General features: G+C 48.3%; 1 protein-coding gene across 1 annotated transcript; it reads left to right on the plus strand.

Moving 5' to 3' along the window:
* The first annotated feature begins 466 nt into the window (after nucleotides 1–466).
* On the plus strand, nucleotides 467–1,050 carry LOC148803652 (uncharacterized). The gene is made up of 2 exons (XM_088897047.1): nucleotides 467–686; nucleotides 782–1,050. Exons 1-2 carry the CDS (start codon nucleotides 467–469, stop codon nucleotides 1,048–1,050), a joined length of 489 nt encoding a protein of 162 aa, XP_088753173.1.
* Nucleotides 1,051–18,063: the final 17,013 nt, after the last annotated feature.

Raw genomic sequence — 18,063 nt, forward strand, 5'->3', positions numbered from 1 at the left:
TCCCAACAAGTGTGCCTTTGGCATCACCTCGGGCAAGTTCCTAGGCTTCATCGTTACTCAATGAGACATTGAGGCCAACCTTGAAAAGATACAGGCCGTATTGGACACAGCACCTCCTTAGTCGGTAAAGGAAACCCAGAAGCTCACTGACCGAGTGGCGGCACTCAACCGCTTCATGTCGAAGTCAGCTGACCGATGTCTTTCCTTCTTCTAAGCCATCAAGAAACTAAAAGACTTCTAATGGACGGAAGAATGTTAGCAAGCTTTCGACGAACTCAAGGACTACCTCGCCTCCCCTCCCCTCCTGGCCCGCCCGGTCCCAAGAGAAACTCTATACTTGTACCTGTCAGCCGAGGATGAAGCAGTCAACTCAGTCCTGATCAAAGAAGATGGAGCGCAAAAGCTGATATACTACGTCAATAAGGTACTGTGCGACGCCGAAACCAGATACCCTAAAGTGGCGAAGATGGCCTTCGCTCTCATGGTTTCAGCCAGGAAGCTTAGGCCATATTTCCAAGCTCACACCGTTACAGTGTTGACAAATCATCCCCTGAGAGCAATCCTCGCCAAGCCCAACACCTTGGGGAGTTTGATCAAATGGGCCATCGAGCTTTCCGAATTCGACATATGGTACCAGTCGAGGCCCGCCATTAAAGCACAAGCCCTCGCAGATTTTGTAACGGAGTGTACCTTCAACCAAGCTCTCCCTCGGGCCCTTGAAGAAGAACAGGACAAGGGCGCCCGGCTGGAGATGCTCCCCCTGCTTGGAAGCTTTTTGTAGATGGGTCATCCAGTGCCAAAGGAGATGACACTGGCCTTATCCTCCTCACCCCAGAAAACTCAATCCTTGAATACGCGCTGAGGTTCGACTTCCCGTCATCAAACAATGAAGCTGAGTACGAGGCCCTCCTCGTCGGACTGCAATTGGCCAAGGACATCGGATCCTCACATGTCGAAGCCTTCAACGACTTTCAGTTGGTGGTGAATCAGGTGAATGACAAGTACAAATCCAGAGAGCAAAGCATGACCAAGTACCTTGTCAATGTCTAAGAGCTAGTGTGCAATTTTTAGTGCTATTCTCTACAACAAGTCCCGCAAGATGACAACGCAAGGGTCGATGGTTTATCCAAGCTGGCAAGCACCTCGGGCACGGTCCTCAGCCACATAGTTCACGTGGATAAGCTACCTCGGTCGTCCATTGAGGAGGCTCAAATACTACCAATAGAGGTTGAGCCATCATGGATGGACCCCATCATCAATTTTCTCCTGACGGAACAGCTACTCGACGACAGGGATGAGGCCAGACGACTCCGACATAAGGTGGCCCACTACACCTTGCTTGAAGGAAAGTTATATAGAAGATCTTTCACCCTGCCTTATCTCTGATGCCTCCGCCCCGAGGAAGGAGAGTATGTGCTCAGAGAAATACATGAAGGCATCTGCAGAAACCACCTCGACGATAGGGCCCTCGCCCAAAAGACATTGAAATAGAGATATTTCTGGTCAACACTTCACAAAGATGGATCCAAACTCGTGAGAAGATGTAATCAGTGCCAGAGGCACGCCAACATATGTCATCAACTTGCGACAACTCTCTCAACCTACAGCAGTCCCTGGCCCTTCGCAAAATGAGGAATGGACCTCCTCGGTCCTTTCCCACAAGCAACGGGGGGCAGGAAGTACCTCGTCGTCATTGTGGAATACTTCACCAAGTGGGTCGAGGCCGAGCCCATAGCCACTATCACAGCTCGAGCGATCCAGAGCTTCTTCTAGAAAGGCATCATCTATCGCTTCGGCCTCCCTCACATTCCAGTCATCGACAACGGAAAGCAGTTCGATGACGCCAAATTTCGGGAGTGGTGTACCTCCCTCGGTATCAAACAACAATACACCTCGGTGGGCTACCCCGAGACAAATGGCCTAGCGGAGGTCACCAACAAAACCATTCTAGACGGATTGAAGACAAGATCGGGCTGAGCTAAAGGCTTATGGACTGATGAGTTGAACAGTGTACTCTGGCATACCGAACCACACCTTAGACGGCCACGGGAGAAACTCCCTTTGGCCTGGCCTATGGTACGGAAGCGATAATCCCAATAGAGATCGGCCAGCCAACGCTCCAAGTCAAAGCCTATAATGAAGTAGAGAGCAACGAAGCCCTCAGAGCCAACCTAGATCTATTGGAAGAAGCTCGAAAGCAGGTGCAAATCAAGGTAGCTGCCTACCAACAACGCGTAGCCTGCTACTACAACTCAAAAGTAAAAGAAAGACACTTCTGAGAAGGAGACCTCGTCCTCTAAAAGGTCATGGTCCCTGAACCCGGAGTAGAAAAGTTGGGCCCCAACTGGGAAGGCCCCTAAAGAGTCAAGCGTGTCCTTGGCCTCGGAACCTTTCACTTGGAACACTTGGATGGAAGACCCATCCCCCAGACATGGAACTCAGAGAACCTCCGAATGTACTTTCAATAAATGTAAACGCCTATGGCTAAGTGATGAATGAATGAAGCAAAAGTTCCTCTTCGCCTCAAATATTGAATGAATGTATGTCCTAAGTCCTCAAAAACCCTCCTCCGAGGGATGAGCGCTCGGTATGAACCGATGTAGAAAACTGTGATGACCCTCGGATGAGCACCTCGCCAAAAGCATGCATGCCCGGGTGAACGAGTCCTCTCACACCTCATCACCTCCTTGATGGACGGTGGCCCCCTCCTCCAAGCTTATACTCCTCGACGGCCTTAGTCTTGGCCTCCTCCATTGCCTAAAGGAGTATCTCAGTCCGCTCCTTCGTGAGGGCCTCAAGATTCTCTACCTCCTGTTGTAACGCAGCCAGGGCGAACGAGGCCCTACACGTCTCGTCACCTCCGTCAGGCAATCCCAGCTTGACGACCTGGTACACTGCGTTCAGGCCATTCAGGTCCAAATGCAATAGGTCCAACAGTACCAACACTATCAACAACAAGTCCTCCATCATTTCTACCAGCAACAATATCAACAGCAATTCCCTCCTCTACAGCAAAATCAGCAACCGGTTCCACCCCAGCACCTAGAGGTACAGAATCAATCTCGTCGGTAGAACACTCACTCTCCCCATTGAGGTGAGACCTCCCAAGTTCCACTTCCTCTTGGGAGTCAGATCTCGTCCCGCGGCAGGAGGGATAGACAAGTCACCCCGCCCGCTTCACAAGGCAACATTGTGAACAGGTCAGGAGATACTCAGCCTGCCAGAGCCATTTTACCCCGGCCCTTGCATCATGAAGGTTCGCTTGTAGGGAACCGGTACCCGACAACACATAGGTCAACAGCACCAATGCGGAGCCGATCAAGAAGCAACAACGAAGGCGTCGCAAGGCACACCGAACTATAGCTCATAGCCAGCTCGTCGGGCCTAGTCAGCCAGAGCAAGTAAAAGTTAAAGAGGAGGCGAGCTCAGTAGCCACAAAGACCGCTCCTATTCTCTCCGGGACATCCACTCTGTCCTCCGAGCTTTTGGCGACCCCAATGCCAGAGGACTTCAAAATGCCTCTGCTGGACAAGTACGATGGATCTTTTGATCCAAACGATCATGTGGACTCCTTCTAGTCCCAGATGCACCTAGTTGGGTCTGATGAGTCCTGCATGTGCATGGCCTTCTCCACAATGTTCAAAGGAGTAGCTCGCACATGGTACAGGAACCTCGCGCCAGGGACAATCAAAAGTTGGGCGCAGTTCGTAGAAATGTTCACCTCGCACTTCATCACCAGCAAGAAGTGCCCGAGGTCCCAAGAAAGCCTCCTCAATGTAGTCCAAAGAGAAGGGGAGTCTATCAGAAGATACATTAAATGCTTCAACGACACCTGCTTACAGATCCCCGATCTACATCTAGCTGTGAGGCTCACGGCAGCGAAGAAAGGTATTATTACCCACAAGGGATTCAAGTGGCATGTAGTGGCCAACAAGCCCAAGGACATCACTGAATTCCTCAAGCTTGCCGATCAGTTCATCGGGACCGAAGAAGAGATGAACCAGAAGAATGAAAATCCAGTGGAAAAGAGGAAAAGAGAAGGTGACAACGCGAGTAACGGTGGTAGCAAATGAAGAAAGAGCAAGTCCCTGACCAGGGGAGGAAACAAATCCGGGAGCCGACATCCTTCACGATCTCATAAGTCAGGTCGGCGTTCTAGAACTCCGTCGGTTGAAAGGACGAGCTATATACCCCTCAACGCGAAGCGAGGAGAAATTCTTATGGCGATCAAAGACTCCTCCTACGTGAAGTGACCACCTCGGTTGAGGGGGGACCCAGCCACCAGAAACAAGAATGTATATTGTCATTTTCATAAAGACCACAGTCATAGAACCGAAAATTGTAGAAATCTCCGCGATGAGATTGAAGAGCTCATCCATCACGGATATCTAAAAACTTTCAAACAAAAAAAAGACAGAGATCAGGCTAACCGCCAAACAGACTGGCAGGGGGAGCAAAGGAGAAATGCTCCCGAATCCAGCAATAGGCACAGTGAGCAGCTGCAAAGGCAGTTACCAGAAGAAAGACTGATCCGCGGAGTAATCAATATGATTACTGGCGGGTCCATCATCGCGAGTTGCACCTCAGCAGCGGGTAAAGCCTTAGTTTACAAACTAGAACATGAGAAGTAGAACCCACCAAAGCGACCCAGGCTCGAAGATCCCATTTACTTCACAGAAGATGATGCGCGCGGGACCCAGTACCCCCACGATGATGCACTGGAAATAAAGCTGAGGATAAACAACTTTGAAGTCAAGCGCATCCTAGTGGATTCGGGCAGTTTGGCCGATATTCTGTTCAAGGATGCCTACGACAAGCTCCAGCTCCAAGAAAGCGATCTCAAGCCGACAGATACACCCTTGGTTAGCTTCTGCGGCGAAGAGGTCAAACCGCTAGGGCGAGTCTCAGTACCTGTAGAGGTCGGCACATGGCCTAACATTGTAAGGTTCAAGCACACTTTCCTAGTAGTCGCGACTCTATCCCCGTACAACGCCATAGTAGGTCGGCCCATTACGCATGCCCTACATGTAGTAGTATCCACCTATTACTTGGCGATGAAGTTCCCTATGGACTATGGAGTAGGGGTTGTGCGAGGCAACCAGCTCAAGTCTCGCAAATGCTACATTGCCGCCCTTAAGGGGAGAGCCAAGCTAGCGGCTGATTTCGAGCTCGAGTGACTTGTGGAGTATCCCGAGGAGTGAGCTACACCAACAGAAGAGACGGTTCACATCCCGGTCTCAATAGAAGATCTAGCTAAGACTCTCCAGATTGGCGCTTCGATCGAGGAACCGCTCCGTTCTCAGCTGGTAAGTTTTTTATTTAAAAATTTAGATGTATTTGCATGGTCCACGGCAAAAATGCCTGGCATAGATTCCAAAATCCTAACTCACAAGTTAAATACTGATCCTTTAGTCAGGCCCATTAGACAGAAAAAATGCAACCTCGCCCCGGAGCGTTGGAGGATAGTCGACGAGGAGGTTGGGAAACTCTTAGCGGCTGATTTCATCAGGGAGGTCCATTACTCGAGCTGGGTAGCTAACCCAGTTCTGGTAAAAAAGGCCAATGGTAAATGGCGCAAGTGCGTTGATTATACCGACCTGAATCGAGCTTGTCCAAAGGATTGTTTCCCATTGCCTAAGATCAACCGCCTAATGGACGCGACCTCAGGGCATGAGTTGCTATGCTTTCTGGACACATACTCAGAATACAACCAAATTAAGATGGACCCTACCGATGAAGAAAAAATGGCCTTCATAACTGAGCTTGGCCTGTATTGTTATAAGGTTATGCCCTTTGGACTAAAAAATGCTGGGTCGACCTTTCAAAGACTTGTAAATAGAATTTTTGAGTCGTTAATCGGCAACAAGGTTGAGTGTTATGTAGATGATATGGTCATAAAGACCCAGTTTTCAAAATTTTTATTGAATGATCTGCAAAGTGTTTTTGAAATCTTGCATAAGTATAACATGAAACTGAATCCCAACAAGTGCGTCTTCGATGTCACCTCAGGTAACTTCCTGGGCTACATAGTCAACCGACGTGGCATCGAAGCCAACCCCGAAAAAATAAGGGCCATCTTAGATATAAGACCACCTCGCAAACTAAAGGAGGTTCAGAGACTGAACGGTAGGATAGCCGCTCTGAGCCGCTTCATGTTCAAGTTAGCATATCGCTACCTTCCTTTCTTTAAGGCCAAAAGGAAAAGCAAGGACTTCGAATGGACCGTAGAATGTCAGCTCACCTTCGACAAACTAAAAAGAATACCTAGTTAGCATCCCGGTTCTGACCCGACCCGAGGAGGGAGATGTTTTACAGTTGTACCTCTCCGCGAGCGACGAGGTAGTCAGCTCGGTACAAATAAAAGAGGTAGATTAGGTCCAACGACCCATTTACTATGTCAACAAGGATTTGCAGGATGCTGAAACAAGGTATCCGGAGATCGAGAAGCTGATGTATGTGCTAGCCACAACAGCTCGGAAGCTTCATCCCGACTACCAAGCCCACACCATCGTTGTCCTCACCAACAAACCTCTGAGGCAAATCCTACTCAAGCCCGAGGTGTCTGGCAGACTGATGAAATGGACCATCGAACTCAATGAGTATGACATCTGGTACGAACCTTGGACGGCAATTAAGGCCCAAGCCTTAGCTAATTCCATGGCAGAATGCACGTTTAGCACCGAGACCCCCAAACTTCCGAGCTCGGGCATGCGGAGGAAGCTTCAACCAGTACGGCACCAATCCCGGTTCGAGCAAGTCCGACCTGGGACGAGGAGCCCTGGATCCTCCATGTCGACGGCTCATCTAATCAACAAGGAAGCAGAGTACGGGACGTTAATTCTATACGGACCAAGCGGGGTGAAACTGGAATACGCGCTCCGGTTAGGATTTGTAGTGTCCAACAACAAAGCAGAGTACGGGACGTTAATAGCCGGGCTTACCTTAGCAAAAGAAGTAAATGCCAAACATCTCATCATCTGCAGCGACTCCCAGCTCGTGGTCAACCAGATTAATGACGAGTCTGAAGCCCGCGACCCCACCATGACTGCTTATTTAGCCAAGGTCAGAGAAGTTCTATGCGGCTTCTTATATTATTTCATCAGGCAGATCCCAATATCCGAGAACGCTGAGACCGACGCCTTGTCCCGGTTAGCCAGCACAAGCAGTAACACAATGAGGACCATGTACATACAGGACCTGCCTCGGCCTAGCATTCTCGGGGGGCAGGAGAGGTTGCTCTTGTAGTACAAGCAGAGCCGAGCTAGATTGACCCACTCGCAAGCTATCTGCTTCACGGGACCCTCTTTGTAGATCGCAATGCAGCCCGAAGGGTAGAGTGCCAATCAGCGAAGTACGTCATTATAGACGGATAGCTATACCAGAGTTCTTTCGTGCTCCCCTACTTGCGCTGCTTGCAACCCTCCGCGACACTCATGAAGGCCTCTGTGGCAGACACTTGGGGGGCAATGCTCTCGCCTAAAAAGCGATGCGATAGGGATACTATTGGCCCACAATGAAGGTAGATGCACTCAAGCTCGTCAAGAAGTGCGATAAGTGTCAAAGGCATGCCAACATCCACCACCGACCTGCTGCCGACCTCAAATATCTCACCAGCCCATGGCCCTTCGCACAGTGGGGAATCGACATTCTTAGCCTATTCTCGCCAGCGATAGGACAAAGGAGATTCCTGGTGGTAGCAGTGGATTACTTCACGAAGTGGGTAGAGGCGGAACCCTAAGAACGATCACAGTCCGCGACATACAAAATTTCTTTTCGAGGAATATAGTATGTCGCTTTGGGCTACCTCGGGTACTTATCTCCGACAATGGAAAGCAGTTTGAGGATATCGAGTTCCATAATTGGTGTGCCGAGATGGGGATACAACAAAACTTCACCTCGATGGCACACCCTCAGGCAAATAAGCAAGCAGAGGTCACGAATAGAGTCATACTCCGTGGATTGAAGGCTCGCTTAGCCCGAGCTAAAGGACTGTGGGTAGATGAGCTACCTAGTGTGTTATGGGCCTACCGAACTACCATTAAGACCGCCACGACTGAGACCCCCTTCAACCTCACCTACGGCACGGAGGCAGTGATCCCAGCAGATATCGAGGTGCCAACACTACGCTTGGAGGCTTACAACGAGGAAACGAACGATGACAAGCTTCGTACCAACCTCGACATGGTGGAAGAAGTACGGGACATGGCATACATTCGGACTGCAGCCTACCAGCAAAGGGTAGCTCGGTACCTGGTTCTTAGGAAAGTTATGGTACCTGAGCCCGGTGTCGATAAGCTCGGACCAAACTGGAAAGGTCCATACCGAGTAAGACAGGTACTCGGGGAAGGTACGTACGAGCTCGAGACCTTGGAAGGGAAACAAGTACCTCGAGCGTGGAACATCGACAACCTAAGACGATACTACCTGTGATCGCTGAACTGGAGAGAGGACTACGAGTCACTCCCAGAAGTCCAAGGACTAAAGTGCCGAGCTGATAAAAGACCTCGGCACTCTAATAAGTCCCATTCGCCTCCTCGGCATGGGCATATAAGTTCCAGTCGCCTCCTCAGCATGGGCATACAAGTCCCAATTGCCTCCACGGCATGGGCAGACAAGACCTAATCGCCTCTTCGGCATAGGCAACTCATCTCCTCATGCCTAAGGCATAGACAGCTCGAGTATAAACCCTACGATGTCTAGCCCACTTCGGCATATAATGAAAAAGTTGAACCCCAACTAAGGGAAAACTAAAATTACTAAGTAGCCTGTGCGCAGACAGGTCGGGTATAGCCCTACAATGTTCGCGCACCTCGGCATACATCATGCGAAGTTACCCCTACTAGTAGTCTAGCTCGATAGCTCGACGGTTCGGGGTAACCTATTCCCATTTGGTTAGTTCGCCAGTTAGGGATTTATTTGCACTTGGAACATTTTTGACAAAAAGACGTGTATTTCATTAATATGAGGAGTTCACTACAAAAAAAGAAGATTTCTACTATAGACCGAGCTCGCAGGCCCAGGGTATACAAATTGGAAGATCTACTCGTTTGGGTGCTCTTCGCCCTTGCCTGAGGCTTCAGCAGGAGGGTCAACCCTTTCGTCAGCACCGACCATTTCAATGTCGTCGAGCAGCTCACCGTCACTCTCCACCTCGGAGTTCGGGTCCTCAGCAGCTTCGACAGCCATTTCATCTATTACTCTTAAGGTGGTGATGGCACTTAGATCGAGTTGCGGAAATTCACGTCGGGTCAGCCACCTGCTAAGCTTGAAGCCCTTACGGTAGCCTTCCGTCCCCGCCTCGATCAGCTCTTCGTGGAACTCCTCCAAGCTTATACTCCTCGACGGCCTTAGTCTTGGCCTCCTCCATTGCCTAAAGGAGTATCTCAGTCCGCTCCTTCATGAGGGCCTCAAGATTCTCTACCTCTTGTTGTAACGCAGCCAGGGCGAACGAGGCCCTACACGTCTCGTCACCTCCGTAGAGGATGGTGATCCCCCTCGGCAAGCCAGGGCGAACGAGGCCCTACACGTCTCGTCACCTCCGTAGAGGATGGTGATCCCCCTCGGCTACCTACACTTAGCACAATAAAAATGACAATCCCGATTTCCTCGGCTCGAGCCCTCGAATTCGCCGATGTGACGCCTCGGCCTCCCTTGAGGAAACACTTGGTGGGAAACAAGCCAAGTGAACTGCACCCCGATAGTGTCACTCCACCTCAACTCCTTATCCTCCCAGGTACCTTGGTGATATATCTCGGCCGACGACCTCGGCTATGGTGCCAGGTCACCTTGGCCTTGCCTAAGTTAACACTTGAAGGTATTCTAGAGCCAGGTGAGCCTCACTTCGAATGTGTGGCCCCACCTCGGCTCCTAATACCCTAACTACTTAAAGTGAGTGTGCAAGCAAACTATACGTGCTATGAGCGAACTATATGTGTTTTTGTGTGTTGTGGTCCCGTTGTTCGGATGGACAAAGACCTCTCAAAAAAAAGAAGAAAGAAGAAATAAGGAGGAGAACACAACATACAAAAGGCATAGCATACACAAAAAATGGCTTCGTTCATCATTGTATTCCTATACTGCCTTTACAAAATGTTTTTTGAGGTCTCATAGGCCAAACAAATTTACATTCACAAAAAAAAAAAAAAACAAGAAGAAGAGGAAACAACACAATAGTAGAACAAAAAAAGAAAAGGGGGGGATATCCATGTCTAGGCCTCGCCATCGGTAGGAGGAGCAGTCATCAACAGCCTGGGTTTCGTCAGGAGCATCTAGAATCACCTATAACCCCTCGATGTCAAAATCCGACATCAGTTATAGGACTGCATTCTTCGTGTCTTCGATCCCATCAAGGTAAGATGCCGATGCGTACTCCACGAGTGCATCCAGATACTCGGAGGACTTCTTGAATGTCTCCACTGCTTCGGCTGCTGCCTTCTTAGCCTGGTCCACTAATGGCGTGGCCTCGGCAGCCTTCTTCTCCGCCTTGGCAGCCCTTCCTTCAACATCGGTTGCCCACCTCTCCGCCTTGGAGACAATGCTCTCCAGACGAACTCTCTCCATCTACTCCTTGGAAAGACCTTGCCACGCCTCCTTCAGTTGTATCTCGAGGCATTCCCAAACTGACTGCTCGTCCAAGAACGCCTTCCTAAAATTCTGATATTTTTCTTCAGCGGCAGCAACTGTCTTTTGGAGCTTCTCCCTTTCCTTCTAGAGCTTCTCCTCGACAGATTTCTGGAGCTTGTCCTTCTCCTCCAGCTTGTCGATGCGGTATATTGCCAGCCTTGTCCGATCCCCCAAACCGATGAAGTGTAGGCAGGCCTGCAATAGAGCCAGTTAGTACCCATTCAGGTGGTATAGGCCCTCATCGTAGACGGACTTCAGGTTGCTCTACAGCAAGCGGTAGCGATCCCTCGGCAAGATCGCCCCGCTCACCAAGGGTTGGCTGACCCCCTCGTCCTGGATGGAGTCCCCTTTGCGGAGCTGCCACTGTGGACAAAATACTTTGTTATCCCCCTTGGCTCTCTTGGGGAACCCTTGCACCAATGGCGGAGCTGAAGAAGGCGCGGATGGATGCTCCCCGAGCGCAGGTTCGTGTTGCCGGAAGCACGTCGTTAAACACCCCGGAACACCAATTTAAATATTTATAATTTTTATCGATTCTCAAACAAATACAAACGCAGTAAATGGGTGAGAACAGGTCGTATCCATAGAGAAGCATGGGAAAAACCATTACGCACTTAGATTTGGGAAAGAGAATACAATTGGGAATTGCAGAAAATAATAAAATAAAATTTATTAATGCTGAAATTAAATATTCGGAATTAAACAAGACAATAACTAAAATTCAGAAATTAATAGAGTACTGAAATTAACAAAAGAAATAAATAAAAGTGATCCATAATCCAGATCCGGTGGCGGTAGCTTTAGATCGGCCAGACAACTTGCAGAAATCCCTCCTAACAAGAACCGGGCGTCCGTCCTTTCTACAACCCTCGAGACACCTTAGCCTTGAGCCGAACGAATTTAGATATGCAAAACAGAAAAGAAAATAAAGAAAAGAAAAGAATGGTTGATCAGATCCAGTGGCGGTAGTTGCAGATTGGTTGAATAACTTGCAGGAACCCCTCCTAACAAGAACCGGGCGTCCGTCCTTTCTACAGCCCTTGAACTCCTCAAGAAATCTTAGCCTTGTTAACTAGGTGAATTGACCAACCCCTTCTCCAGGGCCCCCGGGGTCCTTTTTATAGAGAATGGTAGATATAATTGGAATTAGAGAGAAAGAGGGGGCGACAGCTGGGTTTTAGCAAAAATATGGGTGCCCTAGGGTTTAGAATGAAGGGTTAGGATGGTTCTAGGGTGATCCTAAGGCTGAAAAGAAAAGGAGAAGGCACCCAATATTATGTAAGGCTGGGATTTAATGGCTAAAGGCTGAATGATGAAGATTAGAAGTTAGGTGACTCCTAGGGTTAGAATGCTAAAAAGAGAGTGCCCTAGAATGGATGGTGGAGATTAGAAGGGATGGAAGGTGAGGATTTAGCAGTTAGGGGTGGCTAGGGTTTGTTAAGAGTGAAAAGAATGGGTTAAAAGGTGCCCTAGGGTTTGCTAAGGCGTAGGGAGCATGCTAGTACAGTAGAATGGGCGCCAAACTGGGTTTAGTAGGTAGGAGGTGCCCTCCTGCTTTCAAATTTTCACAAAAGCACCCCCTCTCTTAGCTGGATTTCACACCAGCTTCCAAAAAACTGCACTTCAGCCTAGAAAACTTTCTACATAATTTGCACAGAGACCCTCAAAGGTCACATAATTGATTTTAACTGGGAAAATGGTACACTTTGACTATTTTAAGGCCGAAAAATACCCCCGAAATGATGCCCTTAAAAGCATCAAAATGCAGAGTTATCACACCCCCCAACTTAACCATTGTTAGTCCCTTAGCAATGCAGCCTTAAAATTACATTGATCATAGAGATCCTTCACATTTCAAGATCATCCCTAACAAAATTAGTCAAGCACCCTGATTCCAGAATTCTCAAACTCTGTATAGATCGGTATTGTGCTTAAGGGGTAAAACTGTCTTAGTTTGAATATTACAAAAATTTGGCTTAAAAATCTTATTACCTTTCCATTTGCATATTGTCTTGATAAGCTGAGATTGATTTTTAAAATCAGACATGTATTCTTCTTATCATTTCTGACAGTGGATTTCTACCCCTAAACTTGATATGCATACTTATTTTTTGTTACCTTCCACCGTTTTACACGAATCTCGCCACTTGCCTTAGGTGAAGAGACCCAGTTACTAAGTGTTAGGTGAGTGTCTTTGGTATTCCCTTTTCCGTTTGATGTGAATCTCAACACTTGACATAGGTAAAGAGACCCAGTTACTAAGTCTAGGGTCTCCATTGACCTTTTATTCTTTCTTCTTTTTTTTTTTTTGAAGCACTGTTAAGGGTAGTCCACTGTCTCTTAACAATTTAAAGAATTTTGTCTAATTTCTCAATCTTTCTCTTCCTACCTTGACAAAGGCAAACTTGGGAATACTTTCTAATTTCTAAACGGTTTCGACAATATTCAAACAAGACCAATTTTTGACTCTTGTCACTTGCTACCAATTTCTACAGAATTCAATATTTTTTTATCAGTTTCCTTAACTTTTTCTGTTTTGGAATCTATTTTAATGGAAAATTTTAAAAATTTTAGTGAAATTTTAATTCTCCATCTTTAAAGGCTTAGCTTCATAATTTTTTTTTTCAAATTTTCTCTCTTTCCTCACCCCCCAACTTAAATGCCATTGTCCCTAATGGCATGACTAGAATGATGCAAAAAGGATATGGGCCAAAGGGAGCTATGAATAGGTTTTTCCTGAGGGGTTCGAGGTTTGCCACCTAGTCTTGAATCAAGAAAAGAAAAACAAATACTAAAAGCAAAAACACTAAAAACTACGTTGGGTTGCCTCCCAACCAGCGCTAAATTTAACGTCTTCAGTTGGACACATTCAAGCACTTTGTCCATCTACACTCTCTAACTCACTTTCTTCATCCGACAGACAGGGCTCAAACTGGGCTAACCAAGGGGTAAACAAGAAATTTAAAAAGTTATCCACTATATCTACCTTGAACTCATCTTCCCCTAGGTTTGGATACTTAGAGGCATTGCAAACGTTTAACCGGACTTTCTACTCCCCTAATGAAGTGTTCATTTCTCCCAATTTACAGTTGATGGTCGTTGCTAGGAACGAATATCTTAAGATTATCGGGATATGGTTTAGCTCCTCGATTGGGGTCATGTCTAGGATAAAATCCAATGGGAAGTGACAACCCTCTACCCTGACCTTAATAACATTTCGAGGAGTGTTGATTGACCGACCAATGAGCTGTAGAATTATCGATGTTGATTTTAACTCGCTGATCCTGAACCTATCATAAATTGATGGAAGCGGAGTTATACTGGCCCTAAGATTCACTAGTGCCCGATCAAAGGTGATTCCAATAATGCCACAGCTTATGAGAGGAGCACTAAGGTCTTTCACATTCTAGGGGAATTGATTTAGGAGAACTGCACTAACATCTGCCGAGAGCATCATTTTTTGTGGGGCCATTTGTGGCTCCATCATTTGAACACACAACTCTTTCAAGAACTTGGCATAGGCAGGGACATGTTGGGTTGCATTGAGGAGAGGGATGTTAATATGGACTTTCCAGCTCTCCTCGTTGTGACTTTCTTTTTTCTTTAGCACCGGCCCGACTGTGAGTGCAGTTGAAAAGGGAACTACGGGTTGGTTTACTATAGGCTCTTCTAAAGTTTCCTTCCCTTCTTCTTCTCCCCCCAACTTAGGGTTTTCCTGCTCCTTTTCTTCTTCTTTAATTTTCTTTTTCTCACACAAGTCCTCTAAAATCCTCTCACCCTATAAGGTTGTAGTAGCCTAGGTATTTTCAAGTTGAGGGTCCTTAGGAGGTGGTTGAACTTGTTGTGGAGGAAAACCTGGTGGCTGATTTCTAGGACTCACAACCAGTTAACTTGGTAATTTCCGTACTCCTCTCCTCTTCTTGGCTTTGGCTAGCTGTCCTATTCGGCTTTCTAATCTATCGATGGACTGCTGCTGATTTAGGATCAGCTGCCGAAGCTTCATGAATTGGTCATCGATGGTACGGGTTTGGGGAGGTTGTGGGTAAGCCTGATACGGTTGAACTGGTTGGTTCCTAGGGTACACCTGCTGGAATGAACTTTATACTTGTGTCCTCTGAAAATTTTGGGCCATTGAGTTAAATGGGTGGTATTGTTGTAGGGATTGTGTATAGGTTTGACATGGTTGAGCCGTTTGAGTCCCATGGTAATCATTGTACTCCCAACGAGTCTGAGCTTCAGACCATTGAGAGAGCATATCTGGCAGGGGGTTTTCTAGGACTTGGGCTCTATAATTGAAGTTGGGCTGATTTTCCCACCCAAGGTTATATGGACTAGAGAATGGGTTAGCATTGGGTTGGAAAAATCTATTGGCCATATGTACTTGGTTTGGAATAACTGGTTGACATGGACCTGCCGCAGGGCACTGGTTGACATGGACCCGCCGCAGGGCACTGGCTGACATGATGGGATGGACTTGCATAGATGGAACATGATGGATAGGATGACAAGGTTGGGCATGGGCCACTTTGTTGATGACGTGCAAGGACTTCATCAAGTCTTTGGGCCATACCATTAATCTTGTCTAGTTGTCGAGACACATGCTTCCAATTAATTTGTGGCTTAGGTTGGAAGTGAAAAGAATGGGTTAAAAGGCACCCTAGGGTTTGCTAAGGCGTGGGGAGCATGCTAGTATAGTAGGAGGGGTGCCAAATTGGGTTTAGCAGCTAGGAGGAGCCCTCCTGCTTTCAAATTTTCACAAAACCACCCCCTCTCTTAGCTGGACTTCACACCAGCTTCCCAAAAACTGCACTTCAGCTTAGAAAACTTCACAGTTTTCTACATAATTTGCATAGAGACCCTCAGAGGTCACATAATTGATTCTAACTGGGAAAAGGGTACACTTTGACTATTCTAAAGCTCAAAATACCCTTGAAATGATGCCCTTAAAGCATCAAAATGTAGAGTTATCATAGGTCTCCTCGCCACCTCTTTGGTCGGGCGTTCAGCGTTGGCCACCTTCCGCGGCGGCTCCTCCCTCGACATGTCTGCGATGGGTCTCTTCCGACCCATTTCGGCCTTCTCGGCTGGCTTCTTCGAAACCTCTACTGATTTCTTGACCCCCTCCGAGGGCCTCTTGACCCCACCGACGAGCTCCTAGGGTGCCACCACTAGTTGTTTCCCCTTAGCGAGGACTTGTTGATTTCCCCCCTTCGCCGAGATAGGGGGCAACCTTCTTCCCGGCCTACTTCGCATAGGCCTTCTCAAGCAGTCGCTGCTTAGCATCCATTGGTACCTCTGCAAACAAAAGAAAATAGTCAATATAACAAGCCGAATACATGGAAGGCATGCGAAGTAACTACAAAACCTCTCCTACCAAGGAGGGCAGGGCTAATCCCAACGAACACTAGGGGGACCTCCTCCTCCACCAACGGCTTCACCTGGACTGTCCCCATCACAAGCAGATGAGCCACGACAACAACCTTCTCATCTCAGAGCGGAGGGGGACATCTTTTGACAACTACACAAGCCTCCCCCCAGTCAGACCTGAACCTCCAACCTTCGGGGCAAGAGACAGAAGAATTTGTCCTTCCACCCATGGATGGACGAGGGGTTGTGCACTGGCTTCCCTCTCCGGAGATGGAAGTAATACATGTTGGCCTCGAAAGCGTGCTTCCGAGGCACGAACATGGCACGAAACATTTTTGACATTAGCATCACATCTCGAAGCCAAGCCCACACCAACATCGCTATGATGGTCCTAAGGGCATTGGGGACGAGTTGACCGATAGTGATATCGTACCACTCCAGTAACTTAGAGACTAAGGAAGGGAGAGGAAACCTAAGGCTAGAGTCTAAAAAATGCTGGTAAACATAGACTTCCCCCTTGTCAGGGATCCACGGCCGATCACCTACGTCGGGAACCCTAAGATCATAGGACCAGGGTATGTGGAATCTCCTCGCCAGGGATTTGACCCGGCCCACATCCAAGGAACGTGGGACACCAGCGTCAACCACCCTTCGGGCAGCGCTCCCTTCCACCAGTCCAGTGGCGAGCTCTATAGTGTCTTCCTCCTCGGCTAGAGGAGACCCTTCGGGTTCCCTCGGCGACACCGATGCGGCACTTTCATGAAGAGAGTCATTGCCTCGGCAGCAGCCCTCAGCACCCCGAGAGGCTACCCTTTCCCTCAGTACCACTATCTCCTGCCGAAGAGGGGCAATGGCCAAGGAACCTAAGGAGGAGAGGGGAAGAGGTTTGAGGAGAGCTCCCTTCTGAGGTGTTTGGGAGTTCATTGCACTCAAGGTCGGAGCTTGCGAAATACATCATGAATTACCTAGATGGTGAGGAAGGTGAAGATAGGGTGTCCTAAAGGATTGAGAACCTGGGAGTGTCTTGAAGGATTGAGAACCTGGGAGCTGAGTTCACTCGACAGCAAGGGCACCTAAGTTCAAATGATGGGGAAAGTCACCACTAAGGTCCCTATTTAAAGGAGAACAGACGGCCCAGATCTCATTGGATCCGATGGCTAAGGAACATCTGCTTCCACCATCCAATCATAATGCGCCACTCGGCACTTGCCCTCGGAAGATGAAACAACGCCCAAGCAACGACTCAGATCACTACGGATCCAACGGTCATAGGGACCCTCCGCTTGTATGAACTAGCTATACCGCACCTCTTGGCGCATGCCCTCAGAAGATGAAACGACACTGGGCGAACCGCAAGGCTCACCCACCGCAACCCGCCAGGCGAACCGCAGGGCCCGTCCATTATGACCCACCGGGCAAACCGCACAACTTGAAAAACGCGCGTCTATCTGGGTGACCGTCCTCCTCATGGTGGACCCCTGACGTGACTTGACCGTACGTGACACGGACCATCCCCGCTAACCTGAGGCATCCACGCCACACACATCTCCGAATCGACGAGGAGAGAAGACACATACGAAGTGGAAGCGACGCCACGAAAGAATACCCCTCAACTGACAAACCCAAAGGAATAACAATCACTACTCTTGACGATTGAAGTTGAGGCCTTACCTCGACTATCATCTCCATTACTAGCTGAAGTCAAGACCTCACCTTAGCCTCGAGAGTGGGGGGCAAGTAATGTGGGCTAGCTAGGCCTAGCCCATTACGGGCTGAGAGGCCCGGCCCACTAACGCCTGACAGCGTACTCGCAAGGACGCAAGGACCTATCGCTTGACTTCGTACGACTCTCATATGGTGCATTCATCTCCACCTGCCTCCAACTCGCTCAAGTATAAATATGAGGTAACTCTCCCATGACAAAGGATCCAGGTCCTAGAATTCAGATATAGCTCCCTCATTTACTTCCAGTGCCTTGAATTAAATTCTTGCACCTACCACGTCTGCACCTTCCCCTACCTTACACCTCGTACTAACTTGAGCATCGGAGTCTCCGCCTCCAATCTTCACCCA

This window comes from Nelumbo nucifera, chromosome 1, assembly GCF_055504915.1.
Source record: "Nelumbo nucifera cultivar China Antique chromosome 1, China Antique-T2T, whole genome shotgun sequence".
NCBI classification, from domain to species: domain Eukaryota; kingdom Viridiplantae; phylum Streptophyta; class Magnoliopsida; order Proteales; family Nelumbonaceae; genus Nelumbo; species Nelumbo nucifera.

Bases quoted from the DNA above. Each gene is read 5' to 3' on its own strand.
- LOC148803652 (XM_088897047.1), top strand. From the start codon at position 467: ATGGCCTTCGCTCTCATGGTTTCAGCCAGGAAGCTTAGGCCATATTTC. The intron at 687-781 runs GTACCTTCAACC...AGCTTTTTGTAG, and splicing joins CGCAGATTTTGTAACGGAGT to ATGGGTCATCCAGTGCCAAA.